This window comes from Vulpes vulpes, chromosome 9 (assembly GCF_048418805.1).
Source record: "Vulpes vulpes isolate BD-2025 chromosome 9, VulVul3, whole genome shotgun sequence".
NCBI lineage: Eukaryota > Metazoa > Chordata > Mammalia > Carnivora > Canidae > Vulpes > Vulpes vulpes.
This window is the reverse complement of record NC_132788.1, coordinates 7428984-7456340: the sequence shown is the minus strand read 5'-3', so window position 1 is coordinate 7456340 and position 27357 is coordinate 7428984. Positions and strand designations below refer to the sequence as shown.

Genomic DNA, 27357 nt, shown 5'->3' with positions numbered 1-27357 from the left:
AGCAGACTGCCCGCTGAGTAGGGAGCCCGATGTGGGACTCCATCCTAGGACCCTGAGATCATCACCTGAGGCCAAGCAGCTGCTTAACCAACCAACTGAATCACCCAGGTGCCCCTCAGGTGCATCTTTTGAGTGAATTGACTTGGACGATGGGAAAAGTGCATGGAAACAAACGGAAGCTCAGTGCTCCCCCCGCCCCCCGCCCCCCAGCCCATAGAGACAAGCGAGAGCTTCTGACTCTGATTGCATCTTCAGTGCACAGTGACCCACCTTGGATTTGAAATTCCCTCACCTGCACTGGGTTTTGCACCTTTGACCCCGCTGCCGGAGGGTGGGGCCGAGAGAACCCTGGGCCAGTCTGAATTCCTGGAGGGCGTTCAGCCAGAACCCGGGCTGGCTTCTGTTTTGGGGCCTTGGCTTCCGGCAGAGAGGCACCATGACTTGGAACTAGAACTACCACTTAGGCCTGTTCAAGCACCAGTTGTTTCCATCTGCCCTCGTGCCTGCCACAGGCCACGGAGGCGAGCCGCAAGGGCCGTCACAGTTCCTGGCAGTTAGATCTTTGCAGGGAGTTTCTTCCTCCTTCCTTGCTCCCTATGTCTCTCTCTCTCTCTCTGGGAGTCTCCTCCACTCTCATTACAGAGCCTTTTTCACATATTATGAGAATTTGAATAAGAGGGATTTGGAATGGAGTGATTAAAGTTGAAATTCAGTGAGTTATTAAAATCTTATATTATGCAAAAAGAAAAAAATTTCCTTTTCCCCTTCTGCCTTGCAAGATCAGGTAACAGGTGCCTGCTTTCAAAGCTGTGGGGCCTAGGGGACTCTAACTTTATGTATACACTAGCTCTGGTGCACCCCGAGTCCAACCAATAAATAGAAATACCTTCTTTTACTGGATTTGAGGAGGGTCTGATTTCCACCAGGCGAGGCCATGTGCAGTTTCATGATGCGGCTGAGCCAGTGGGTCTCTGAGTGGTGAGTGGGGGCTCCTGGGTGACTTAGTGGTTGAGCATCTGCCTTCGGCTCAGGTCATGATCCTGGGGACCTGTGATCAAGTCCTGAATCAGACCCCCCGCAGGGAATCTGCTTCTCCCTCTGCCTATGTCTCTGCCTCTCTGTCTCTCTCTCTGTGTGTGTGTCTCCCGTGGATAAATAAATAAAATCTGTAAAAATTAATTAATTTTTTAAAAATGGGCTGAGCAAATCGGGTCTCAGAGCTGAGGCTGCCAGGACTGTCTGTGACCAGGGATGAGTCGCGCCATGGAGGAGCCCAGCACACGCTCTAGGGTTGGCACACGTTGGCTTTCAGTTTCCCGCTTCATTAAGTAAGACCTGTGCCTTGGGCGTGCGTGCACTCTCGTGCTCACCTCACGCTCACCCTCACACACTCAGTGCTCATCTCCCCCACATGATGCTGTCCTGCCTCTAGAGCCTCTTTCAGCCTCCATGTCCCATCAGTGTTGCTGATGGAAGAGCACTACTGGTTCTCGATCCTACGTACTTCTTGGAGGGCCCATGTCCACGGGCATCTGAGCCTTTGGAGCAAGGACCACACTCTCCTGCAGGATGAAATCTGATTTATGGTCAATGACCTGCCAAGAAAATGGACCCCAGACATGGACTCGGTTGCTTCCGAGACTGCATGACATTTTGTGACCCCTTTTCTAGTGTTCCTGCCTCTGGGCTCCCACAGCCAGCAATGTCTATACATTTGCTAACCATAATCTACTGTGGTACCATAATGATGGTGATGATCATGAGCCTCCTTCTTACCTACTATTTATAAGCTATTCATTCATTCATTCATTCATTCATTCTCTTATTCATTCTTTCATTCATTCAGCAAAGCGCCTGCTGCATGCTGGGATTATACATATTGATCCAGAGGAGTCACTGCCCTTGAGAAGCTCGAACTTTTTTTTTCTTTAAGATTTTATTTATTCATGACACACAGAGAGAGTCAGAGACATAAGGAGAGGGAGGAGCAGTCTCCCAGTAAGGAGGCTAATGCGGGACTCAATCCCGAACCCCCCGGGATCATGTCCTGAGACTAAGGCAGACACTCAACCCCTGAGTCACCCCCCAGGTGTCCCGAGAAGCTTGAACTCTTAACGGCTGGATTTAAATGATCCTGGTTGACAGGAAGGAATGCAAGTTCTGGAAAAGCCATCCACCACCCACGTACAAGACACTTCATGTGGCCTAGAAGCCCATGAGGATGCCAGGGGCACTATGACTCCAGGCTGCTGCATTGAGGGCAGGGGTCCTGGTCTCTGTGGACATAGCCAGGGAAGAGCAGCCAGCCAGGACAGGGAGGGGACCCAGGTCCCTGAGACAGGGAAGCACTGAAGGCCTGGGAGCGCCAGGGAAGCACTGAAGACTGAAGGATCCTCGAGGTGGAGGATGGTGGCTGACAGCTTTGAGCGTGGTGGAGAACCACGCAACCATGGTGGGCACAAGGAAGGGAGGCTACAGCTTTGCTTCAGTATACAGAAGAAAGTTTTCTCATGCTTGGACTTGCTGAGAAATGGAAAAAATTGTCTGGAAGGTGTTAAGCCCTTTACTCTGGGGCTTCGCTGGGATGTGGGTGGTCTGACCTCTTGGGGTGAGAAATTTGGGGCAGGGTTTTGGGAGGTGGGGGGGTGGGGGGGATGGACTATATGGCCTTCTAGTTTCCTTCAAGGTCATGGGCGGGCAAACTCCTTCAAGAAGGGGTCAGACAGTAAATCTATTCAGCCTGTGGGTCCTTGGGTCTCTGTTGCCACCATTTAGCTGCCACCACAAGACAGAACCAGCCATTTACTGCACCCACCAGCAAGACTGCGCCAGTCCCACGTGGAGAAGGATTTGCCCTGTAGGCTGTAGCTTGCCAACCCCTGTTCTAGGTAATTAAGTCCCTCTGGAGTCTGCTGGATCCTAAGCTGTGGAAATCCCTGCTGGTCTCACTCTTCCCCTTCCTGAGTTTCATTCCCTGAGGCGCAGGCCTCAGGGCCCCAGGGAAAAAGAGGCAGAAGCAGAAGGGGATGGAAGAGGGAGCCCTGGCCACAAACACATCTGCTTCTTTTGCCAGCAAAGAGGCCCTGCAGCTAGGGTCCCTGGAGTGACACTGTCCCCTTGGAAGGGCTGCCTTGGTGTTAATTCCCCTGAGAGGTGGTCCAAGGTGTCTGAACCAGGCTATGGGACAAACTCCAGCTGAAAAGGAAAAACAAAAGCTAAGTTGGTGGCAGAGACCTCGGCCTTGGGTGTCTGCCTCCTTAAGCCCCATGGCTGGAGCACGAGCTCTTCCTCAGATAGTCAGACCCTTTCAAATCATGTATCCAGCTGCAGGCACCCATTTGCTGAGAGGATCCAGCTTCTCAACATTTTTTGTTTTGTCTTGTTTTGTTTTTTAAGGTTTTATTTATTCACGAGGGACACAGAGAGAGAGGCAGAGACATAGGCGGAGGGAAAAGCAGGCTCCATCCAGGGAGCCTGATGTGGGGACTCGATCCCAAGACCCTGGGATCACACCCTGAGCCGAAGGCAGATGCTCAACCACTGAGCCACCCAGGTGTCCCTCAATGGGGTTTAAAGCCCATTTCCCCAAAGCTGAGATCCGTTGGTTTGGAGGAACAAATTAAAATCTCACGACTAAAAAGAAGACGATTTTTTGTTTAAAAGTATAATGTCCCTGTTCCAAATCTCTTGTAAAATAATATAGTTGTGACTTGGAAAGTGAAAGCCTGATGGCTATTCTCTTCCGTGGGATCGCTGCCATCAGATTAGGTACCAGTTCCTGAACGTGAGTGTTGAGACCACATATGCCCATCTGCCTGTATTAGTCCAAAGGCCTTTGGCTCAAGTGATGGAAAACCCTGCCCTGAACTCATCAGTGAAGAATCATCTCGTATAACAGGGAGTCCAGAGGACAAGGGTGGCCCTTGGGCATGCTTGGCGGCTGCTCTCAGAGACCTAGGTTCAGTCCTCTGCCCTCCTCCAGACCTGGCACTGCCTTCATCTGGGGGCTGCTGGCAAGATAGCAAGTCCCCAAGTCACGTACAGCTGTGACAAAATTAGAGGCAGGAAAGACCAATAGTTCTTCTATTTTTTTTTTTAAGATTTTATTTATTTGAATGAGAGAGAGCACGAGCAGAGGGCAGAGGGAGCAGCAGGAGCCCAATACAGGTCTCATCCTGGACCCCGGGATCATGACCTGAGCTGAAGGCAGACGCTTAACCGACTGAGCCACCCAGGTGCACCGACCTATGTTCTGAACAATGAGAAGATCTTTTCCAGACAGATCCAGTAAGCCAGCCTCTGGCATTCTCTTGGCCAGCATTGGGTCATGGGCCCACTCAGGCCAGTGACTGTCCTTCCCTGAGGGTCAGGAACCTGGTCACCATGAGGGTTCTGGAGGGGAGGAAAGGAGGGCTGGGGTCTAACAGTGCTCCATTTGGGCCTTTTCCTGACTTTGGCTCTTTGTGTCTCTTGTGTCTTTGTTTTTGTATGGGAGGGGCTTTCAGAAGCAGGTCTGGATTCTGGAGACCAGGCAGGGAGCAGCTCATGACTGGGGGCCCTTGGATGCCTGAATGGAGAGGTCTTTCCTCTGGGACACTTGCTGCTGCCATTTTAATCAAGAGCCCCTTTGATTTCTCTCTTTGCCTGTGGTTGTAGATCTCTGGCAGCTAAGACGGAGGTGTATCTGGGGGTGGGGAGGGGGATGTGTCCTCGTAACTGCCCTCTAGGCCAACATTCAGTAAAGCCCTACATTTGCCTCAAGTAACCCTTCCACCTTACAAAGAGCCTGGCTGAACCCGCCACCTTGCCTCTGGGTTTGGAGCACCCAACTGGCTCCCTTGGGCAGAATCACCAATTAAACTCCTAGTCTGTTTTTTTGTCTTTGATGATGCTTTGCTTTTCCCAAGCTCCCCTCCCCTAACCTCCTTTATTCTCTTTATCATCATGACTCTTGTATCCCTTCTGGAAGGATCTCCAGGTGGAGAGACAGTGAGTGCGTGGGGCCAGCCGCCATCTTGACTGGGAGTCATAGGCATTGATGGCTTTTCCTCCTTTTAGCGGCTCCTAGTACTGGGTAACTGAGGGCCCCTCTTATGTGTGGGATGGATGGGTATATGGAGGGGTACCTAGGCCTGGTTTTATTCCCTTTAAATCAGACTATCCCACCATGTTGCAGGATAGAGGTAAATTCTTTGGTTTTAGAGGGAAAGACTGGGTTACCAGGGCCTGGTTCCAGGGCAGGCAGAGCCTTGGTTGGGGGGCCGGACAGGGCAAGGAGTGACGGACTCCTTCCAGTCACATTGGAGTCTGGTTCTGAAGTAGGGACCCCTATTTCTGGTGAGTAGGTGGCCGCCTGGTCTCCCCCTATGCATGGCTGCCTCTGGGTGGATGATATGCGCTTCTGCCTTCTTCCAGCTTGGATCAGATCTGCAGAAGTAGGAGGACATTGTCCAGCATCTACAAACCATGTACCCAGGGCTGGCCCCTCTGCCCCTTCCAGGTGGGAAGGATGGACTGAGGTTACAGCTGATGCCAGCTCTGGGGTTAGATACCCCTGAGGGGGACTGCCAGGCCACCTGGCACTGCTCAGAGAACAGTATTGGGCCTGGGACAGCAGGCCCGGCATCAACCCTCTGCTGACAAGACCTGGCTGCTCACTGTCCCAGTTCTATGGCCATGGGGACCTGGTGAGCTCGGTCTTGGCCCTGGAGAAGTGTTGGCCTGCTTGGCCTCCATGACACGGTCTCTGTCCCCTCCCTAAATGCCTCATGCTCTCCCCACCCCACCCTACAATGGTCAACTTTATTGCATATCGGGCTCCCCCCAAAAGAGTGGTTGCTCTTTACCACTTGTAGAGTACCTACTGTGTGCGGGCACTGCTCTTGGTATTTACATATTATAGGCACTATGAGGCAGGTACTATTATCATCTCCCCATTTCACAGATGGGGACACTGGGGGCAGAGAGAAGCTAAGTAACTTGCCCAGCATCACACATCCTGTACGTGGTGGAACTGGGCTTTGAACCCCAGAAGGCCTACACTCTTGTTCCCTGTGCCACTAGCCTCTCATCAATGTTATTTCTACCCCCATCTTCTCAGGCTCCAAGTCTCAGCTGTCCTTGACAGCCCCCCTTGCATAGCCAGGGGGGTCAGGGGTGACACAGCCTCTACAGGCTGCCTGACCACCAAGCCAGGGGCAGCTGGCCTCCTCCTTCCATCTTACATGTGACCTCTTGCAAGAGTCCAGAACTCATTGCTGTGCTTCTCTATTCGGATTCCTCTGTGGGTTGGGGAAAACAACATTCAGTAGCTTCCAGTTGCCCATGGGATGAGGCCCAGGCTCCTCATGATAACCTGTAAAACCAGCCCCAGTTGGCTAGTGTGTTCTTCTCTGTTACTGGTTGCCCCAGCCTGGCTCCACTCTTACTGGGCTGTTGCCTGTCTCCCCCCAGCCCCGCAACTTTCCCATACTCCCCAATTTCCAATCGATTGTACTTAGTCACTTGATTCTTGTGATGTTCCCATCCCTTTCCATAGTGTTTACCCTGGGAAAGCAGAGACGAGTCTTTATGCTCGAATGTGGCAAACATCTTCCTCCAATCCCCATGCCCACCCCAAGGCCAGGGTCAGGGTAGGGGTGCCTTGACTTCTGGGGGTCTGAGCTCTGCCTCTGGAGCTGCACTGTGGCCCTAATTACTGCCTCTGGAGGCTGTCAGAGGAAGGGGGGCCATTGCCGGGGCTCTAGCAGTGCCACAGACCACATGCCACATGGGTACAGGCTTGTAAGTGAGATGTGGAAATGGGTAAGTGACCACATTCTCAGGTTATCCCCAAGATCGTGTGACCACTCAGCATGCAGGCAGAGCCTTAATTAGGTCCCTCTGGTTCCAGCCCTGTGTTTTTTCCATGGAGGGCCTGCAGGTCCCTCTGCCCCAGAAGGGCTGCAGGATTTACAGTGGGGCCAGTCCAGAAGAGGGACACAGGAGAAGGACTGGCTGGCAGGGAAGTAGTGGGGTGGAGACGGGAGGCCGAGGGCCCCAGAGGCTGGAAGCCCGGGTGCTTTTTCTTCTTGTTTAGAGGGAAGGCTGAGTCCCCCACAGTCCCCTTGGGTAGGGCCTCAGCCTTCCCTCAGGGCCTCCCCCTGCCATTTCTCTCTCTGACTCCTGGATTTGCAGGTGGAGGAGGAGTTTACTTGGGGGGGGGGGGCGAGCAGGACCCTATTCTCTTTGTTTTTGTTGTTAAAGATCTTATTTATTTATTTGAGAGAGAGCACAAACAGGGTAGAGGGACAGAGAAACAGACTCCCCACTGAGCAGAGAGCCTGATGTGGGGCTCAGTCCTGGGACTCCAGGATCATGACCTGAGCCGAAGGCAGACTCTTAACTGACTGAGCCACCCCGGTGCCCCTCAGTTTGATCCTGATCAGAAGAACTCTTTTGGCCTCACCACCACTTCCACTGGGGATTGCTCAGGGCGGGCTGCCCATGGTGCACCAAGTGCAAATGCCACGTCCTCACCACCTTGGTCCTTCTCCCTCTCCTTTCTGATGTATTACCTGGGACTTTAAATTCTCAGATCCATTCAGTCCACTCCCTGTTCTCAATCTGAGTCCCCAGCCGCCTATACTTACCCAAGCCCAGCAAGGGTGCCCCCACTTCAGAAGGACCAAGGAGAGACCCCAGGATGAGAGTCTTTTTCTTAATGAGGTAACAGCCAAAACTAAAAACGTGAGCCCTCGCTGAGGGCTGAGTGCTTATTAGCTTCCTTTAATCTTGGCAACGACTGGACGAAGGAGGAATTGGAAGCCAGAGAGTTAGAGTAACTTGCCCAGAGACACACAGCATACAGTGTCATCGGGGCTTTGCTCCAGGGGACTCTGACCTGAGGAACACACTCCCGCCACTGCTTCCTTGCCTTCCTGAGGAGGAGCCCCGGAGCTTTAAAAGACTGAACTGTGCCTGTTCCATTTGCATTGCTGAGTCAAACTTTCTGAGGCTGAACCCTCTGCAGCCGGTCACTCTTGGTCAGAGGATTCTTGGCATTTGTGCCTTCAATGTGGCCAAAGAACTTTGCACTGCTGGCCTATTGTCTCGCTGCCACTGGCATGTTCCTTTGAGGGTGATCATGGGATTCCGGTTTGCTTTGTCTCCATGCTGGGTTGCTGGCATCATTGGGAGAATTTGCATGTAGCTGAAACCTCCCTGTTTACTGCACCCAGTGTGTGTGTGTGTGGGGGGGTGCTCAGTAAGGCAAGTGGCCCTCCTGTGAGTTCATCCCTGCCCTCTCTTCCTGAATCCATGGGGCGGTCCCTGGCAGGGGCAGTGCACTCCCCAGCATGCATTTGGGACAAAGCAGATTTCTCTATTGTCTTGTGAGGCTCTGAGCACACAGTGGGTACTCTGTAGTAGTGGGAGGGGGGGCTTCAGCTCTGTCCTGCGTCCCCACCTTTCTTAATGAACTACCGGACACCGTGTATGAAACTATGCTGCAGGATGCTGTGACTGATGGGTGGGAGGCACCCAACCTCCGCTGGCCTCCTGCAGCCTGCAAAGATGTTGGCCTCTTACCAGAAAAGGGTATTTACTATAAGTGAGCTCCCCACAACACAGGCTGTGCCCTCAGAGCCAGCCCCGCCTCCCCATCACCCTCCCTGCATCCCTCCATACCTAGGACCAGCGTGTGCTCCCCAGCTGGGCCCCCACCTGGAAAAACCCATCCCACACCCTGAGCTGAGAAGCAGCCTTCTGATGCCGCTTCCCTGGTTCAAACTCTTTGGAGGTTGCTCCCACCTCCCGTCCCCCACTGCCCTTAGGAAGATACGACTCTCCCAGAATGCCTTGTGGGAGTTGGCTCCACTTGCCGCTTCTGGGACATCCGGGCACCCCTGGACTGGCCTGGTGACAGTGTCTCCCTCCCTTGGCTCTGTACTCATAGCCCTGTTAGCTCCTCCGCCCCAGCCGGCTGCCTGCAGTCCAGCTCTGCCCAAGTTCCGGCCGGCCCGGATCAGCGCTCAACAGCCTCTTTGTACATCTGCCTGCCCGCTGGGACTGGTCTTTGTGCTTTCCTTCTGCTCCGGAGAGGCCCCAGGTAGACGGGAGCCAGGTGGTGAGTGAGTGGATGAATGGAATCGCAGGGAGCCAGGAGCTGATTGGAAATCAAAGACTTTGGCCTCTCCAGCTTTTGTACATACTTCACTCCTCAGAGTCCTCGAGTCATTGTACCCACTCCCCCCCCCCGCCCCAACCCTTCCTCAGAGCCTGCTTACTCTTACTTTGCATGCAGTTGTAACACTTGGAGAGCTGGTTTCTGGGCCTGTTCCCAGCCTGTAGCGAAGGGAGGGAGGGAGGGAAGGGAGGGAAGAGAGGGGAAGAGAGGAGAAGAGGAGAAGAGGAGGAAAGAGGGAAGGAAGGAAGGAGCAGGTGATTTGCAGCTAGGGAGGATCCTCCAAAGATAGGAAAGCAGAAACTCAGAGAACTGGGCAACCAGGAGAATCTGGAGGAGAAATGACAGTCCTGTGACCTCAGGGCATCCTGAGACTCATCTGGACAGGCACAGTTTGGGGGCACCCACAAGGTGAACCAGGGTGCCCCCAGAAAGGCATCTGGCTTTGGGGGATAGTCTGACACGGGGCCCTCCTCTGACTTGAAAGCACCTGGGCAGCCCAGGGCGTGGTGAAGATGTAGGTTCTGATTCAGCGGGTCTGGGGCGGGGCCGAGATTCTGCGTTTGTAGCAACCCCGGGGGACCGCGAGGCGGCCGTCTAGGGACCACACCCCGAATAACCTGGGTCGGCCGGCTTGGAAAGGCAGCGCATGATTCCCTTACGAGGCCTCTCTACCTAAGGAAACGCAGCCTGTTCAGTGCACCAGGCCTGGAGGCGCGCCCCTCAGCACTAAGGCATTTTCTGGGGCACTGCCATCCTCCTGAGAACCACCCCCCACCCCCCCCGGATCCCTGGGGAGTTTCTGATGGTTGAGCCTCTGGCAGACAAAGGCTGGCTGGCTCCTTTCTTGCTTAATGGCAGGATTATTCAGAAGAGGGGAAACCAAGAACACCCAGGGGCTCTGCGCAGTGGAAGCTGAGAGAGCAGGTGATTCACGGAGCCTGGAGGGGCCGAGCGCCAGATGGACACCGGACACTAGCCCCTGCCTAAGTAGACGTTTGGTGGGGTTACCTGGACCCCTTTGGCCAGACCAGGGGCTTCCCCAGGTCCTCGGTACCCACAGCACACTGGTGAGGGACGTAGGGATGTAGGCCATCCCGCTGCACCCCACCCCACCCCACCCCACTATCCAGGGACAGCTCCAGTCTGTAAAGAGCCTTTCCCAGTGAGCCCTGGTGAGAGAGCTGATCCTCTCACACAGGCTGGGCTGGGCTCGGCCTCACAGAGCATGGGCTTCATGGAGATTCTGAATAAGGGGCCTCGCTCGGCAGGCTGTGGATTTGGGATCCCCCAGCATGCTAAAGATGCCGACAGCTGTGTGAGGCCCAGTAGAGGGTGGGCAGCTCTTCGGAGCATGAGCTCTGCAAGCTGTCTTCCTCTTCATGGCTGCAGACAGGTATGACTTTTAAAAATAGCTCCCTCTCCTTGGCAGCTCAGTGGGTGCCAGGGCCGAGTGCAGGCATGTTAGCTCCTCTCCTTGTGCCCGGTCTGCAGAGGGCTCCCCAGCCCGAGTGTCTCTTCCACTGGGAGAGTGGGTGTCCACACCAGCCCGTGTCTGCAGGGCTGTCCCCAGGACTGACAGGGCTAGAGTCTCTCCCTAGCAGATCTTGGAGAGTAAAAAGGTGACAGGCACTCTTAAAGCAAAAACATGGGAAAAATTCACCAATTCAGAGGAGGGCTAGAAGGAAACCCTAGGAAGCAAACAAGGGTGCAGGGTCTTGAGTTTCTGGCTGGTTTTCCTTTAGCGTCCTGGGTTGCCTTCAATAAGAAAAATCTGGGTTGAAATTTAAATTACTGGGGGAAAAAAAAAAAAAGACAGGTATAAGGAACTAAGATGTTGGTAGGGGAGGAGCCCAAGGGCTTCACGGACTCCTACAAGCCTGCAATCATTTGAAAGACTGAAACTATGGGAAGGCAAAGGGAATATTCTGATGGTTTGAAATAGGGGGAGGGAAATGCAGGTATAGGCCAGGCTTGTAGAAGGAAAACCCCAGTTGGACCTGGGGCTGGAGCTCGGGTTCTGCAGTACCCCCCTCCCAAGCCTGGTCCCACACCTCCCTTATGGGGAATGCTTTCTGTCCCCGGTGGCTGTGCTGGGCAGGGGACCCTGACCTGGGCAGGCTGTTGGAAGCACAGTTCCCTTTCCATGGGGCTGGATTCCAAATCAAAAGGAAGGTGATGGCATTTTCATGGGGGTGGGGTAGTAGGCAAAGGAAGTTTCCAGAATGCAGGAAACAAATCCAGCTGCATTCTTCTTTCTCACAGACTCGAAAGTTGGTAGAAGATAGCGGTTTGTGCTCAGCCTTGTCGAAAGGGGCTTCCCTACTGGACTGCTTGTGGAGAGGAGCTCGGAGCAGGCTGACAATGCCTGTTTTGCCCCCTGGCCCGGCCTGAGAGCCTCTGCTTCCTGTCACCTCCCACTTTCTGCAGCCACACTCGCTGTGGGATGTGATAACAAAGTCCTGCAGCCTTCAGGAAGGCCTTTATCTCTTTAATACTTCCTCGGGAATCTTCTCTCTGCATTAGCTTTGAGAGGCAACCTTGGCGTTCTGTTAGGGCTGCCTAGATATCAAGCCTTATTCCTCCCCCAAATTAATTCTGGTGGCCTGGCTGCTCAGCCCAGGACTCAGGCTGAGGGCTTGGGCCTCAGGCGAGGGGTCCTCCCGGTTAACCTCGGTGGACCTAGTGACCTTGGCCTGGTTCACCTCAGTGGGCCCCAGTTTTCATCAGCCTGACACTCCTCTACCCCTAAGAGAAGTGCCGGAGGGTTAAATCAGATGAAATTTATTTGAAGGGCTTGGCTGGTGAGACTGTTTCTCCAAATGTTTGTGAGATGGCAACCTTGGCATTCTTTTGGTCCAAAAATAATGACTTTGCACGTGTGAGCGGTCTACTGCACCGTGCTCTGAGCCCCAAATCAGAAACCACGCATGTTCAGGACTCAGCCACGTGTATCATTTCTGCCAGAGTCTTCAGGTACACGTGGTAAGAGGGGTACCTCTGGACAGTCACAAGAATGGTCTATTTGTTGGGACAGTGAGTGTGCACTCTGCTCCCTCCCTTGTGGGGCACGTGGTATAGACTCAGTTAATGAGCATCCCTGCCTTCCCTGCTCCCCTGTAATGCCAGGCTCCTGCTGGGAAGTCCCAGGTTTGTTCTCATCCATAGGATGTGGTTTCACTGCACACTCTTCTGCTTTCACCCTCTATCCAGTGGGGTGACATTAATGACCACGTCACAGCATGATTGGACCAAACGAGGTGATCTTGCACAGTGCCCAGCACTTAGTAAGCCCTCGATAAACCAGAAACACAGGCGGCTACTAGTAATTCCTCATAAGACTGGTGTGAAGATGAAAAGGATTGGTGTATGAGACAATGCGTCGCGAACGGCAGAGCAGGCCAGTTTTAGTTATTAGACGCTTTGAATCCCATGGTGCGCACTGCCCGTGCGGTCACTGGGTGCTTTGAGAGGAGCAGATCAAACAGGATGACGCCGGGGACCTGGGATGTTTTTCCTGTCTTGCAAAGCCAGGCCCTGAAGGAAGTGACCATGGGCAAGCCCTCGTAGAGAGGGTCGTTTGAAGAGTGAAGGATGCACTTCTGGATTATAAATCCCAGCTCCGCAGGGAGGGGTGAGGACGCCACTCATGTGTCACTTTAAAATCCTGCCAGGACTTCACATAGCTGGCCCTCGGCCAGGGCTTCAGGCAGGAACAAAGGCAAGCAGCCTCTACTGAGTCCCGGGAGTAATGGTGGACCTGGCTCGTGACCCTGCTCTCCCCTGCCCTGCTCAGCTTTGGAGATGTCCCTCCCAGATCCACAGGTGGGCTTTCTTCCTGTGCCAAGCAGGTGGCCTGCTGCACGACACAGAAGGGTCCACCCAGCGGCACCTTTGGCCCTCTGCTCAACCGGGGCCTTGCCCGAAGGAGTGCTGGGCTTCTGCTTCCAGGCACTGACTCACTAAATGGGTCACACTGAAAGATTTCTGCCCATTTAAAGATTTCTTTAAATTCCCTTAGCCTGTTTCCAGACTTTGCTGAGTGAGGCCCTTTCTGACCTATCTGTCCTTTTCCTGAGGCCTGGAGATGTTTCATCCTTGTAGGCCTAGAAGAAAGTTTTCCTGGGCAGCCCGGGTGGCTCAGCGGTTTAGCTCCGCCTTTGGCCCAGGGCCTGATCCTGGAGACCCGGGATCGAGTCCCACATCGGGCTCCTGTATGGAGCCTGCTTCTCCCTCTGCCTGTGTCTCTGCCTCTCTCTCTCCCTCTCTGTGTCTCGAATGAATAAATAAATAAATAAAAATCTTTAAAAAAAAAAAAAAAAAAAAGAAAGAAAGAAAAGAAAGTTTTCCTAAACCTTCTGGACTCAGTCTGAACTGCGAAGAGGGGAAGGCTGGCATTTCTGCCCCTCCCTGAGCCTGACCCCTCAGCCCCAGCCCCCCTGTGCTGGGGGAGGCCGTCCTTACTCTAGGTTGTGCGAGACTTGTGTGAGCCAGAGATCCTGGTCCGTCCTTCCTCCACTGGCTGAGGACCATTTCCTGCCTGTTCCCTGACCTGTTGTCTCCTCCACCTTCCTTTCCAGCTTCTCTCTGGTTCTGAGGCTCCCCCCACTCCTCTTACACCCAGGCTTTCTCTTCTTCTTCCTCTGTGTTGAGACCCTAAACCTCTTTGCTTTTGCCCCAAGTGCTTCACATCTTAGATGCATGCCCCTCCACGCCTCAGGGCTCCTCCTCCCTACAAACTTCACCAGAACATGCACCGTGTGCTGAGCGGTGGGCAGAGGACATTTATTCAAAGTCCCAGCACGATCAGTACCACTGTGGTCGTTGAGCTGACCGCCCCTTCTAACACTGAATTGTTCTGGGAGGCGCTTCCCAGAGTGTTTTCCTTGGAACACTAAGATGGCCGAGATGTGCCTTCTTCTAGTGGAAAGTTTCTGAGCACAGAGGATTGTGTGATCAGCTGAGTCTGCGTGCTCTGTTTCCCTCTGGCAGGTTTCAGATGACCATATGAAGGCTCTGGAACGTTCCACACTAAAGAGGCCTGTTTATTTTGACTAGGACTGCCTGTAACAGAGCCTGTCCCTTCTAGCCTGTTTGTAGGAGCTCTTCTTACCTCAGGTCTTGTACTAGTTGGCTGTTTTTGCCAGAAAGCACTTCCCTGTGTTGGCTAAAGTCTGGCTCTGTCATGTCCATGCACAGAGCCCAGTTCTTGCTGCAGTTTGGGAATGTTCCTGGAAAGTTGAAATGCATAATCTAAAGACGGTGCTGTGCTTCATGGGGCCAGATACTGCTGGTTCCTTCTGCTCTCATCCTTGCATTGACCTTGGGTGGCCTCCACCGACCAGACCCACATCCTCCAACATGCAGGGCCAGCCTGGAATGGAGAAGACTGTCCCAGGGTGGGGAGGACCGTGGTCCCCTTCTTTCACGTTTTGGGCTTGAGAACACAGGGCTGCTGCGTTAGGAAATATCCAGCAGGGGGAGGTGGCGTCTGCTGAGTTCCCCACGGTGGGGCTGTTAGCTATTAGAGAAGGAAGGGCAGCTCCCTGAGCTGGGGGTACAGAAAGGCCACTGAGGACTGCGGGGTGATGGGGTGCGGGGTGCATTCTGGATGGGAATAATGGCATGAGCCGGCTGCTGCAGCTGGAACAGAACACACTGAGGAGTAGTGGGCCTCACCTCCAGCCTGACCACGTGGGCCTCAAAATACCACCAGCCCTCAGAGTTAGATTTCTGATTGCCCACAGGCCGCATTCCTTGGTAGGTGGGTGTGGGCGCCAACAATGGTGGGCTTTTGTTGTGGGGTGGTGGGTGGGGAGGGCAGTGCATAGTGAAGGAGCCTGGTGTGTTTATCTCATTTTATTGTGGGGAAAATGCACATAAAACTTGCCACCATGACCATGTAAGCCGTGAACACTGACCCTCTTGTGGAATCATCGCCATCATCTGTCCCCAGATCCTTTCCCTGTCCCAGACTAAAACTCGAACCCACGAAACAGTCACTCCCCAGGTGCTGGTAACCACTGTTCTACGTTGTCACTACGATTAGACTCTTCTAGGTCCCTCAGACAAGTGTGGTTATTCAGTATTTGTCCTTTTATGCCTGGCTGATCTCAGCCCTGCCATAACGTTGTCTGGGTTCCTCCACGATGGAGCTTGTGTCAGATTTTCACACCTTTTTTTATCGTGAATAATATTCTATTGTATAAATATAGCATATTCCATTGTATGGATATACTGCATTTTGTTTAGCTGTTCATCGAAAATGGACACGTGAGTTTTTTCCACCTTTTGGCTGCCGTGAACTGATTTGTTTTATAAAGCAAGGTGCTCAGTTCACCTGGGTGGCTCAGAGGTTGAGTGTCTGCCTTTGGCTCAGGTGTGATCCCGGGGTCCTGGGATCGAGTTCCACATCGGGCTCCCTGCAGGGAACCTGCTTCTCCCTCTGCCTGTGTCTCTGCCTCTCTCTGTGTGTCTCTCATGAATAAATACATGTTTTAAATCTTTTTTTAAAAATTTATTTATGATAGTCACACAGAGAGAGAGAGGCAGAGACATAGGCAGAGGGAGAAGCAGGCTCCATGCACCGGGAGCCCGACGTGGGATTGGATCCCGGGTCTCCAGGATCGCGCCCTGGGCCAAAGGCAGGCGCCAAACCGCTGCGCCACCCAGGGATCCCCTACATGTTTTAAATCTTAAAAAAATAAAAAATAAATAAAGCAAGGTGTTCACACCTGAGCAATAAGTGATCCCTGAGGGGCAGAGAAAATGGGTCCTGGACTTGAAGGGAGAAGAGCCGGGGTGGGCAGCCTGAGAAAAACCTCCCACATCCCAGGTGTGTTGAGAAGTGGAGGGGTATGGATTGGGAGAAAGCCGAGGCCAGAAGGCTACAGAGGGCTCCTGTCAGCGCAGGCACTGAGGGTAGAGGGCAGGGCCAAGATCCCCCCACCATGGGGAGGCTGGGGGACAGAGGGACAGCTGGCACAGCTGCTGGCTCTGTGGTAAAACTTGGCCAACAGGTCAGAGCCAGGTACCCTCTCAACAGTCACTTGCAAAGATGTAACAGTTTGGACCTGGAGGCCAGATGAGCAAGCCAGAGCGCAAAACAAAACCAGAGAGCTGGGCCAGGACAGCCGCGTACAAGGGTGGGAACCAGCTTCCACACCCAGGAGACCAGAAGGATGAAAGGAGAGTGGTGCCTGGGGGCTCAGTGGGCTGGGTGTCTGACTCTTGAATTTGGCTCAGGTCATGATCTCAGGGTCCTAGGATCAAGCCCAGCGTCCACTGGGTTGGTGCTTGGCTTAGAGTCTGCTTGTCTTTCTCCCTCTGCTCTTCCCACCCCCACCCCCCACGTTCTCTCTCTGTCTCTTTCTCTCTCTCAAATAAATTTAAGGTGCTTGGGTGGTTCAGCTGGTTAAGCATCTGCCTTCAGCTCAGGTCATGATCCCAGGGTTCTGGAATCAAGCCCCGTGTCAGGCTCCCTGCTCAGTGGAGAGTCTGCTTCTCCCTCTCTCTCTGCTCCTCCCTCATGCTCGTGCTCTCTCTCAAATAAATAAATCTTTATAAAAGATAAAATAAATTTTAAAATATCTTTAAAAAAATGAACAGAGGCATTTGTGGGAGTAGAGGAAGCAAAGACCTTAGAGGAAGCTCCTGGAATTGCCCATGGCTCCGTGAGAATGTTGGGAATGCTTGGGCTCACTCTCACAGCTCTTAGTTGTCCAGTATTTAGAGGTTTGGTTGGGGGGGAAAAAAAGAAAAAAAAAAAAAGAGGTTCGATTGGTGTTTGCCAACCAAAACTGGGGGACAGTAAGGTAAATGGGCATGTGTCTCATCTTCGAGAAACTTCTGGCGTAGTTAAGGGAATAAGAGATGTGAAGACAGCCGTGTGGTAAAAGATCCCCTTTGAACTGTGTCGTGCAGAGCCCAAAGGCATTTCAATAAGGGGGTCCCTTCTGATATGGTGACCAGGGTGGGCCTCGCAAAACAGCAGGTAGCTGAATTATTTTTCAGTTAGTGAGGCCAAAAGAATGAATGTTTGGGAGAGTGAAAAGTGTCCTATTGTTCTGGCCTGGTGGTCCCTGGTCAGTATCCTTTCTTTGATCCCACAGGTATGACTCTGGACGGGATGGCTTCATTGACCTGATGGAGCTGAAGCTGATGATGGAGAAGCTGGGAGCTCCCCAGACCCACCTGGGCCTGAAAAACATGATCAAGGAAGTAGATGAGGACTTTGACGGCCGGCTCAGCTTCCGTGAGGTACCTGCTCACCTGTGGTCCAAGGGCCCTGAGTCCCCAGGGGGGAGGGCCCCTAAAGGGAGCCTCGTATTTACAGTCCACTGGAGCACGATTCAAAGCCACTTGTCCTCCAGAGTGCTGATTGGAGAGTTAACCTAAAGTTCTTTTGTTTATTTATTTTTTACTTATTTTTTTTAAGATTTTTTATTTACTTATTCATGAGAGACACACAGAGAGAGAGAGAGAGAGAGAGAGAGAGAGGCAGAGACACAGGCAGAAGGAGAAGCAGGCCCCATGCACGGAGCCCAACACGGGACTCGATCCCGGGTCTCCAGGATCACACCCTGGGCTGAAGGCAACGCTAAACCGCTGAGCCACCGGGGCTGTCCTGTTTATTTTTTAAAAACATTTGATTTATTTTTTGAGTGAGCGAGAAAGCCTAGGCAGGGGGAGGGGCAGAGGGAGAGGGAGAAGCAGACTCCTCTCTCAGCAGGGAGCCTGATGTGGGACTCGGTCCCAGGACTTGGAATCATGACCTGAGCGGAAGGCAGATGCTTAACCGGCTGAGCCACCCAGGCACCGCCCTAGAGTTCTTTTAAAAATATTTTAAAAAGCTGGTGAACCGCGATGCTGGCATGGGAAAATGCTCAGTAAGCAGATTGAAAGCCACTGTGGGTAGGACAGCCTCCTCTTGGTGAAATGGTAAGTGCTGAGAAATCGGGAGGATGTTTTACCAAGATATTCATAGTGGATATTTGTGGGTGCAAAGTTTGGGTAGTTTTATAATTTTATACTTTTTAATACATTAAAATTTAAAATTTTTATAATAAGCATTTAAAGATGGTCAAAGAGCAGCTGAATAAAGGGTTTTACTCTGTGCCCATGGAGCTCCCCTCCTCCCCACAGCAATCCAAGAACAGGCTTTTTGGCCTTTGGATCCCTGAAGTTGCAAGCAAGATTTTGTACATGCAGATATCTTTCTGGAAGAGTGCAAGTAGATTCACTAATCTCTAATGTGTCTGATTCCTAAATGTGTGAGAACATTGGTATATGGCCATTTCTATCTAGGGGGAAGTCTCAAGGCTACTGGGTTGTTTCCAAGGCAAGGTTGCAGCGCCACAAGGAAGGCTTCCATGTCCAATGTGCGTGAGTTTTATAAGGCCTCTAGACGTGTCGGTGTGCCCTGGTGACAACAGGTTTGGGAACAACATGCAGGCAAGAGCTCCAGGCATTAGCCCAGCTGCTACAGTTCCATTTTGTCATGTGTCAGCTGGGCCCTTGGGGGGTGGGAATAGAGAGCGCCGTCCTTGCTTCTTGGTGTGCAACCTTGATTATTCCAGAAACAGTGGAGGTCCAGCATCCTGGTTTCTGACGGTGAGAGCTTTGGTCAAGTATGGGTCCTCTCTCCAGGCTAGATAGGGCCCGTAGGACATCTGTCCTGAGGTCCCTGTGGCTGAACTGGCAGCATTGAGTCCCCTCCCCAGCCGTGATAAAACCAGCCTTGCTTCTCACTGCCCACAAATCAACCGCAGATCCCCTCTTCTCTTCTGTCCTGAACTGGCAGGTGCAGAGATAGAAGATCACGGAAAACCTGTGTTGGGCATAACCCTCAGGATATTTTAGGCCAGGCTTCTCATGTCAGAGCTAAGGAGCTAGAGGGCCAAAATGGTCAGCACTTGGCCTGAAATCACGTTCCAGCTCAAGGCGGGACCTGGTGGCAGCGTCTGTGCCCACAACCTCCCATCATCACCTGCCATGCTCGCCTGCACAGCTGTCCCTCTGGCTCCCTCGCCTCTCAGTTGGCTCTTTTGTATCATTCGTGCCAGGCATTGGCTCTTTCAACCCAGCTATCCCTGGGGTAGAGAAAGGAAAAGCTTTCGTGTGGGTGAAGCTTTGGAGGCAACACCAGGGATAGAGCTTCTGTGGCAAAGTTGTGATCTGTGGGGAACTGAGAGTGAGAGGGTGGTGAGAGGTCTATGCAGGTCACCAAGTGAGCCAAGACACAGTCCCAGGAGCCACCCAAACGCACCCCTCCCTGAATCCAAGATGCTTGGTTAGCTTTTGGTTAAGGGCAGGTTTGGCCATCTTGCACAGAAATGCCCGCGAGTGGACACCAGAGGTTTAGAAATCTCCCAGGTGTTCCTGTTGTAGGGTCTCCTCACTCTCACAAAGCTTCAGTGACGTTTGTGTCTGTCCTTTATCATTTGGACCCTGCTGTGGTCCCATCCCTAGCAGGTGTACCCAGAGATACGGGATTTGGAAGTGTAGACATGTTTGCTATTAACACCTCACAGCCCAACCTCCTGCTTTTCTTCTTTCTTTTCTTTTCTTTCCTTTTTTCTTTCCTTTTCTTTTCTTTCTTTTTTCTCTTTCTTTCTTTCTTTCTTTCTTCTTTCCTTTTCTCTCTTTCTTTTTTTAAGATTTTATTTTTGAGGGATACCTGGTGGCTCAGCCGGTTAAACACCTGCCTTAAGCTCAGGTCATAAAAAAAAAGCTCAGGTCATGATCTCGGGGGTCCTGGGATCGAGCCCCACATCGGGCTCCCTGTTCAGCGGGGAATCTGCTTCTCCCTACCTCTCCATTTCTCCCCCAGCTTGTGCTTTCTCTCTATCTCTTCCTCTGTCAGATAAACAAATAAAATCTTTAAAAAAAAAGATTTTATTTTTGAGTAATTTCTACAACTCAATGTAGGACTTGAATTCACAATCCCTGAGCTCAAGAGTTGTACACTATCACTGGAGCCAGCCAGGCACCCCTGCTTTTATGTTTTCATTCTGCTGGTTTCTACCAGTGTTGGGAGCCACTGGTGTGTTGGTGCTTTGCTTATGCAATGGCAAGAGGCCTGCAGTCAGCTCGATCTCCACACAGAGCTGTGTAACTTGAGCAAGTTATTTTACGTCTGAGCCTTAGTCTTTCTGTCTTTAAAATAGGGGTGTTAAGGGGCGTCTGGGTGGCTCAGTCGGTTATGTGTCAGACTCTTCATTTTGGCTCAGGTCACGACCTCAGGGTGTTGGGGTTGAGCCCCGTGTCAGACTCTTTATGCAGAGTCTGGTTGAGATTCTCTCTCTCTCTCTGCCCCCTGCTTGGACTTAAGTAAATAAATCTTTTTTTTTTTTATTATTTTTTTAATTATTTATTTATGATAGTCACAGAGAGAGGGAGAGAGGCAGAGACACAGGCAGAGGGAGAAGCAGGCTCCATGCACCGGGAGCCCGATGTGGGATTTGATCCCGGGTCTCCAGGATCGCGCCCTGGGCCAAAGGCAGGCGCCAAACTGCTGCGCCACCCAGGGATCCCCCAATAAATCTTTTTTTTAAAGATTTTATTTATTTATTCATGAGATGACACAGAGATAAGGCAGAGACATTAGGCAGAGGGAGAAGCTGGCTCCTCGCAGGGAGCCAGATGTGGGACTCAATCTGGGAACCCAGGGATCACGCCCTGAGCAGAGGGCAAATGCTCAACTGCTGAGCCACCAGGTGTCCCTTTTAAAAAAGATTTTATTTATTTATTTGAAAGAGGCACAGAGAGAGAGAGAGAGAGAGGCAGAGACACAGGCAGAGGGATAAACAGGCTCTCTGTGGGGAGCCCGATGCAAGACTCAATCCCAGGACCCAGCAGTCACGCCCTGAGCGGGAGGCAGACACTCAGCCACTGAGCCACCCAGGCATCCCAATAAATCTTTTTTTAAAAATAGGGATGTTAGTAGCTTTCCCTCAGGACTGTTGTGGGAAGGGAGATGTCCCTCCATGCCCTTCCTAGTGGCAAGCGACAGAGAATGCCAGCTAATTTACCTGTGAAGAGAACAACTATCGAACAACTATCGGCTCGCATAGCTGGGAGATGAAGAAGTGGAATTGCATTGGGCGCAGCAGTGCAGCATCTTCTCTTGTCATATCTCCACTGTTCTTCCTTCTGTGTCCACCTCACCTCTTCTTTCCACGTTGCATGTTCTTTTTTTTTTTTTTAAGATTTTATTTATTTATTTATTTACGAGAGACAGAAAGAGAGAAAACGAGAGGGGGGTGGGCAGAGACACAGGTAGAGGGAGAAGCAGGCTCCCTGCAGGGAGCCGGATGCAGGACTCGATCCTGGGTCTCCAGGATTACACCCTGGGCTGAAGGCGGCGCCAAACCACTGAGCCACCCGGGCTGTCCCCCACATTGCATGTTCTCCCTAACGCCTGTCAAGCTGGCCGCCAGCAGCTTCAGACTCCTTTGTCCCAGTTTAGCAACCGAGGGCCTGGACTGGTCTCAGTTGGCCTCTGACTGGCACTGCTGGGGACACATGCCCACCTCCTGGACCAGTCATTGTGTTCAGGGGACCGTGATTGGCTGGGTCCAAGTTGTGTGCCATAAGACACCATAGCCAACAGCCCCACCATCATCCTCACAGAAGGGCTAGGTTGCCAGACAGGCAAATTTGCTCCCTTCTACACTTCTTTCCTCACAGCCTGACAGTTCACAGATGCTTAGTGAATGTTTCTGTTCCCTTTCTTTCTCATTGGATTAACTTGACCGAAGCAAGTCACATCTACATAAAATCTCTTTGATATGGAAGATATGTCTCCGTTAAGTATTATTTTGCTGCTTTTCCCCAACATACAAAGCAATCGATCTTTCTTTTAAACCATTTCCTTTCTGATTATGAAAAGAATGCAGGTAGGGGCACCTGGCTGGCTCAGTCAGTAGAGTATGTGACTCTTGCAACTCAGTATCCCAGGGTCATGAGTTCAAGCCCCGTGTTGGGCATGATACCTACGAAGAAGAAGAAGAAGAAGAAGAAGAAGAAGAAGAAGAAGAAGCAGGAGGAGGAGGAGGAGGAGGAGGAATGCACGCACGCACGCACATTTGGTGTATTTTAGGAAAGTGGCATATTTGGAATCCTTAAAAGTGGTCATGCAGCAGTGTTTCATGACCAGAGGACAAATGTTGACAATGTGACATTGGTAGGGTTAGCATTTCTATCTCCGTAGCTGTAGTAATCTGGATCCTAGGTGGTCTCCCACCTCCTTCTCTTTTGGAGGCAAGCAGAGAAGCCTTAATATCCTCCTCTCTTTTTCTTGTATTCCTCTCTAATCCCATTATATTTCTCTCAGAGAAGAATTACTCCCAAGGCCAGGTGAGCAGTGGTTTTGTACAAAGGTTGGGTGACAGGTTTACTGGATACCTGTCAGTACTGGCAATTGTGGGTTCCACTTCTTTTGTACCCTCCCTTCGGTGGGGTCCTAGCTGTGCTAGGTTGTCCATCAGCCTCATCATTGTTGATGGGCCATGGATGGACCCCAGGCCAGACTAGGTCCATGATCTTCCTTGTCCTGGGAATTTGAAATTAGGGTGAGGTACTACAAATTGGTTCTGCAGGTAGCTGTTCCTGCGAGACTAAGTCAACGTGGGGTGGCCATTCACACCACATGGACCAGATACGTGAGCCAGAAAGGGGATGTTGCCTGCGATCCTGAGAGTATTATCTCTCCCAGGTCCAGGCCTCTTCCAGGCTACTGTGCTTTGCCCTTGGGACATCATTTTTGTATACAAATACCTCCTTTTTGCTTAAGCCAAGAAATTTGTTTCTGTCACTTGTGATCTTAGAGTGCTAATTTGGAGGAAGTGTTTGCATTACCAGCCAGAGCCATTAAATTAAAAATTTCTTCAAATTTAGGGGTTCCTGGCTGGCTCAGTCAGCAGAGCATGTGGCTCTTGATCTTGGGGTCATAAGTTTGAGCCTCCCATTGAGGGTAGAGTTTATGTAAAAAAAAAAAAAGAAATTAAATTAAAAATTTTCTTTAAATTTATCAGAAGCATTTGATAGCTTGTGTCTGAAATTACTCTTTTAGCTTTGTTAGTCCTCTCTCTGTTTCTTTGTTTTCTGCTTCTTCTCTCCCCCCTCCCCCCCTTTGCTCACAATCACAGCTAGGACACTTTCCAATTCCCCACAACATACCAGCCTTTGTGGACTATAAATAGGAAGACAAACAAGGCTGGGCAGTTGGAGAAATTGTCATTCAGGAGTTGGTGATTATAATAAAATCAAATGGGAATGCCTGGCATGCTTTTCTGGAAGGCTGAACATTTTCAGGTTGAGCTGGATTTGTTTTTTTCCTTTAACTGGCTGGGGTGGGGACCCCCTATGTTATGACAGGGCTGCTGTTGGTCATCCATGAGAATGAGCACATGTGGCCAGGACCTGCTCTAGGAAGAAAGATCCATGGGGAATACTTTAAGCCCTTCCATATATACCACCTCCAGTGTAGATGTGAGAAAAATGAGTCTCAAGGGCACCTGGGTGGCTTAGTGGTTGAGCATCTGCCTTTGGCTCTGGTCATGATCCTGGGATCAAGTCCCACATCAGGCTCCCTGTGAGGAGCCTGCTTCTCCCTCTACTTATGTCTCTGCCTCTCTCTGTGTGTCTCTCATGAATAAATAAATAAAATCTTAAAAAAAAAAAAAAAAGAAAAGAGTCTCAGGGATGAGGAGACCCCTCCTTACCATCACCACCATCAAGGTTACTTGGATTGTTGCAAAGGCTGGGGCCATGCTCCATCTTTCTAGAGCTGCTTTCCCAATGTATAAGGGCTACCTCTGTTGTATTTACCTTATAGACCAAGGGAGGGATAGGGGTGTTCTGTAATGCTGTAAATATTTTAAGGGTGGACAGAGTGCTGAGGGACAGGATTTCATTCCTTCCCTCTGCAAATGGCTCACACTTGCAGTGCTGTCTCTTGGCTGCTGCATTCTCTTCCGTGAGAGCCCAACTACAACCGTCCCCCCCACTCCACCCCACCCTGTCCTCCGCCCCCTTGCCCTTCATCCTGTTCTTGGGAGCCTCACCTCTGAAGGGCTTGTTTTCCAAGACTTGGAGCCAGTATTCTGGCTCTGATAGTCTGCAGCAAACTGAGTCTTTGCCGGCCTCTAGTGAGAGAGTTTGAAGCTGCAGGTGGATGAACGTGGCATTTCTGTGGAGCCAATTTGACCGCGGCAGTCTCCACAAAGCTCCCATCTTGGAGCATCTTGCTCCATCCCTTGTTTTGCATACAGCAATGTCCACAGTGGAGTTAGGAGCCCTGAAGCAAGAATTCAAAAAAAAGGTTTATTAGCATCGGATTTTGGGGTGGTGGTGGTAGAGGCTGAGACTTCTACTTAGTGAAACACACTTCCCTCTAGGGACTAAGACTCTTGGCAGGAAAAGACATCCAAGTTGGAATTGGGAAAGCCTGATGAGGTTGTTTGGCCCCTCAGTCTATTTAGGTAATGTTCTTTTCCCTTGGGGAAGCCATTCTTTAGAAGGGATGGTCATGGAGAAAAAAGAAATCCCTGAAAACTCAAAATTCCCCTGTAGACACATGCATTTTATGTAGCACCTAAGAACCAGGAGAGGCTCCTTTCAGTGCCGACTTGGAAAAGCAAATAGAAGCTTAAAGAACAGTTGTTTGACAAATAAATTCACCAACATTCTTTAGAGAAGAAAAGTAAAAGTCTTAAAATTGCCTTGCCAGAGAAGGTCTGGAAGATGGGAGGCCTGCCTTTTCAGCTTGGCTTCTTCATTTATTTAAAAATAAATGTATCGTGTGCAGGCTTTAGTACAAATTGGCTTTAAAGATTAATGCATTCAGAAAGAAAAAAAAAAGATTAATGCATTCAGGCCACATTTGGAATCTGGAGGAAGAGGATGGATCGTTCAATAAACGGTGTGAGGATTGCTAACTAACCATTTGGAAGAAAAGAGGGTTAATGATCAACCTCACAGGATAGATTGGAATAAATTTCAGAGATTAAATATTTACATGTTTAACAAAAAAAAAAAAAAGGAGCCATAAAAGCAATAGACAAAAACATAGGTGATTGTTTCTGTAACCTTGATGGCAAGAAAGGTTTTTCTTTTCTTTAATTTATTTATTATAGTCACAGAGAGAGAGAGAGAGAGAGAGAGGCAGAGACACAGGAAGAGGGAGAAGCAGGCTCCATGCACCGGGAGCTCGATGTGAGATTCGATCCCGGGTCTCCAGGATTACGCCCTGGGCCAAAGGCAGGCGCCAAACCGCTGCGCCACCCAGGGATCCCAAGAAAGGTTTTTCTAAGCATAACACTGGTACTCTGGTAAGAGCAAAGAAAAAGACTGATAATTATATAAAATTTTTGGAAGTCAAAAATGATCATAAACACAATTAAAAGGTAAGTGATAGATGAAGTATTTGAAGCATATCAGGTCTACACAGATCTCTTAGAAAACATTTGTGAGGGGCACTTGGCTGGCTCAGTTGTTGGAGCATGTGACTCTTGATCTCAGGGTGGTGAGTTTGAGCCCCACATTGGATACAGACATTACTTAAAAATATAATCTTTAAAAGAAAAAAAAGAGGGATCCCTGGGTGGCTCAGAGGTTTAGCGCCTACCTTTGGCCCAGGGCGCAATCCTGGAGTCCTGAGATCGAGTCCCACATCGGGCTCCCTGCATGGAGCCTGCTTCTCCCTCTGCCTGTGTCTCTGCCTCTCTCTCTGTGTCTCTATGTCTATCATGAATGAATGAATGAATGAATGAATGAATGAATGAATAAATAATCTTTAAAAAAAGAAAGAAAACATTAGCAAAAGTAAAACTCTAATGCAAAAATGGGATATAAACAGAAAATATGGATGATTTAAAAAACATCAAAATTATTTGAAATAGGAAATACTCCATATAGGTTTATTGGATTTTTTTCTTCTGGGGCTGCAAACTAGGACATTGCCAGTTTTTTGCTTTTATAGACAATACTTCTTAAACTGTTGTGCAAATGTTTCTGAGGGACAGATGCCCGGCTGTGGAATTAATTGTTGGAAGGGCGAAAGCGTTTTATTTTTGGTAAATATTTCCAAAGTGCCCTCCAAAAAATTTTGAGTCAGTTTATATTCCCTTCCACTGGATATGAAGGTACCCATTTCCCTACGTTCCTGTGAAAAAATGGGCATGTGTTCATTTTTGACCGTGTGGTAAGTGACAAAAATAATTGGTCACATACACATTTTATACCCTTTTTCATAGGCTTGGCAATCAGGACTTTCCCTTGGGCTGGGGGGGGTCACTGTAAGTCTCAGTGAGGTTGACCTGATTCTGATCAACCCTTTCCTGCAGTTCCTGCTCATATTCCACAAGGCTGCAGCTGGGGAGCTGGAGGAGGATAGTGGGCTGATGGCGCTGGCAAAGCTCTCGGAGATCGATGTGGCCCAGGAGGGCGTCAAAGGTGCCAAGGACTTCTTTGAAGCCAAGGTAGGTGCTTCCTTCTTGTGCGGGAGCATCCTCCCTCCCTTCACCCTGCCCAGCATGAGCTCTCCGTTAGTGACTACCTCATTCACTCACCCAGGACAAGCGGAACAGCAATATATCGTGTGTGATCGAAGGGGAATGAGTGTGATTGCATGTAATCTGAAAATTAAAAGCAAAGTGGAAAAACAGTCAAATGGTAAATGCATTCCATCGTGGTTTCTTATTCAAATGGGTTTGCTGGTATGGCACTCCCAGATCGGCTCTTGATCCAGACTTCCCTAAAGTACTCCTCTCTACCCCAAGCCACAGTTGAATTACTTGAGCAGATACTTCAACCTTTAGGATATTAAATGCTGTGTGAACAAGTGAACCATGGGGCCAGAGGAGGGAGCCCCACTGGCCTGCCTCAAATCAAGCCAGTGTTTGCTTTACTGACAGTGGTTTCTGAGTTGGGAAGCAATCTCCAGTGCATGGCCCCAAAGCCCTTCTGGGTGCTTCCATTCATTCACACATTTGTCCAGTCATCAAACATTTATGGAGAGCCTCCCCCTGGCTGGGTGCTGTCATTTTCATCTCCACAGAACACACCTGCAGAAAGAGAAATCAGAGAACCCTCTAAATCCCCTCTCAGCCAGAGTAGTAGAGTGCAGTGGGGTGGGCTGCCTGGGTTCAGATCCTGTTTCCTCCACTGACCCTGTTACCTCTCTTTGCCTC

At 50.7% G+C, this 27357-nt stretch overlaps 1 protein-coding gene across 2 annotated transcripts in view; it reads left to right on the top strand.

The window, feature by feature from the left end:
* The window catches only part of EFHD1 (EF-hand domain family member D1), a 45877-nt gene that overhangs the window by 6964 nt on the left and 11556 nt on the right, over positions 1-27357 (top strand). Inside the window, exons 1-3 of one of the 2 annotated variants that reach the window (XM_026006240.2) lie at positions 8883-9088; positions 17275-17422; positions 26512-26646. In XM_026006240.2, the coding sequence (XP_025862025.1) occupies positions 17309-17422; positions 26512-26646 (249 nt within the window). In that variant the 5' untranslated portion in view covers positions 8883-9088; positions 17275-17308. Of the gene's footprint in view, positions 1-8882; positions 9089-17274; positions 17423-26511; positions 26647-27357 lie in introns of those variants that run through there. The other variant, XM_026006239.2, reaches the window with a different exon arrangement.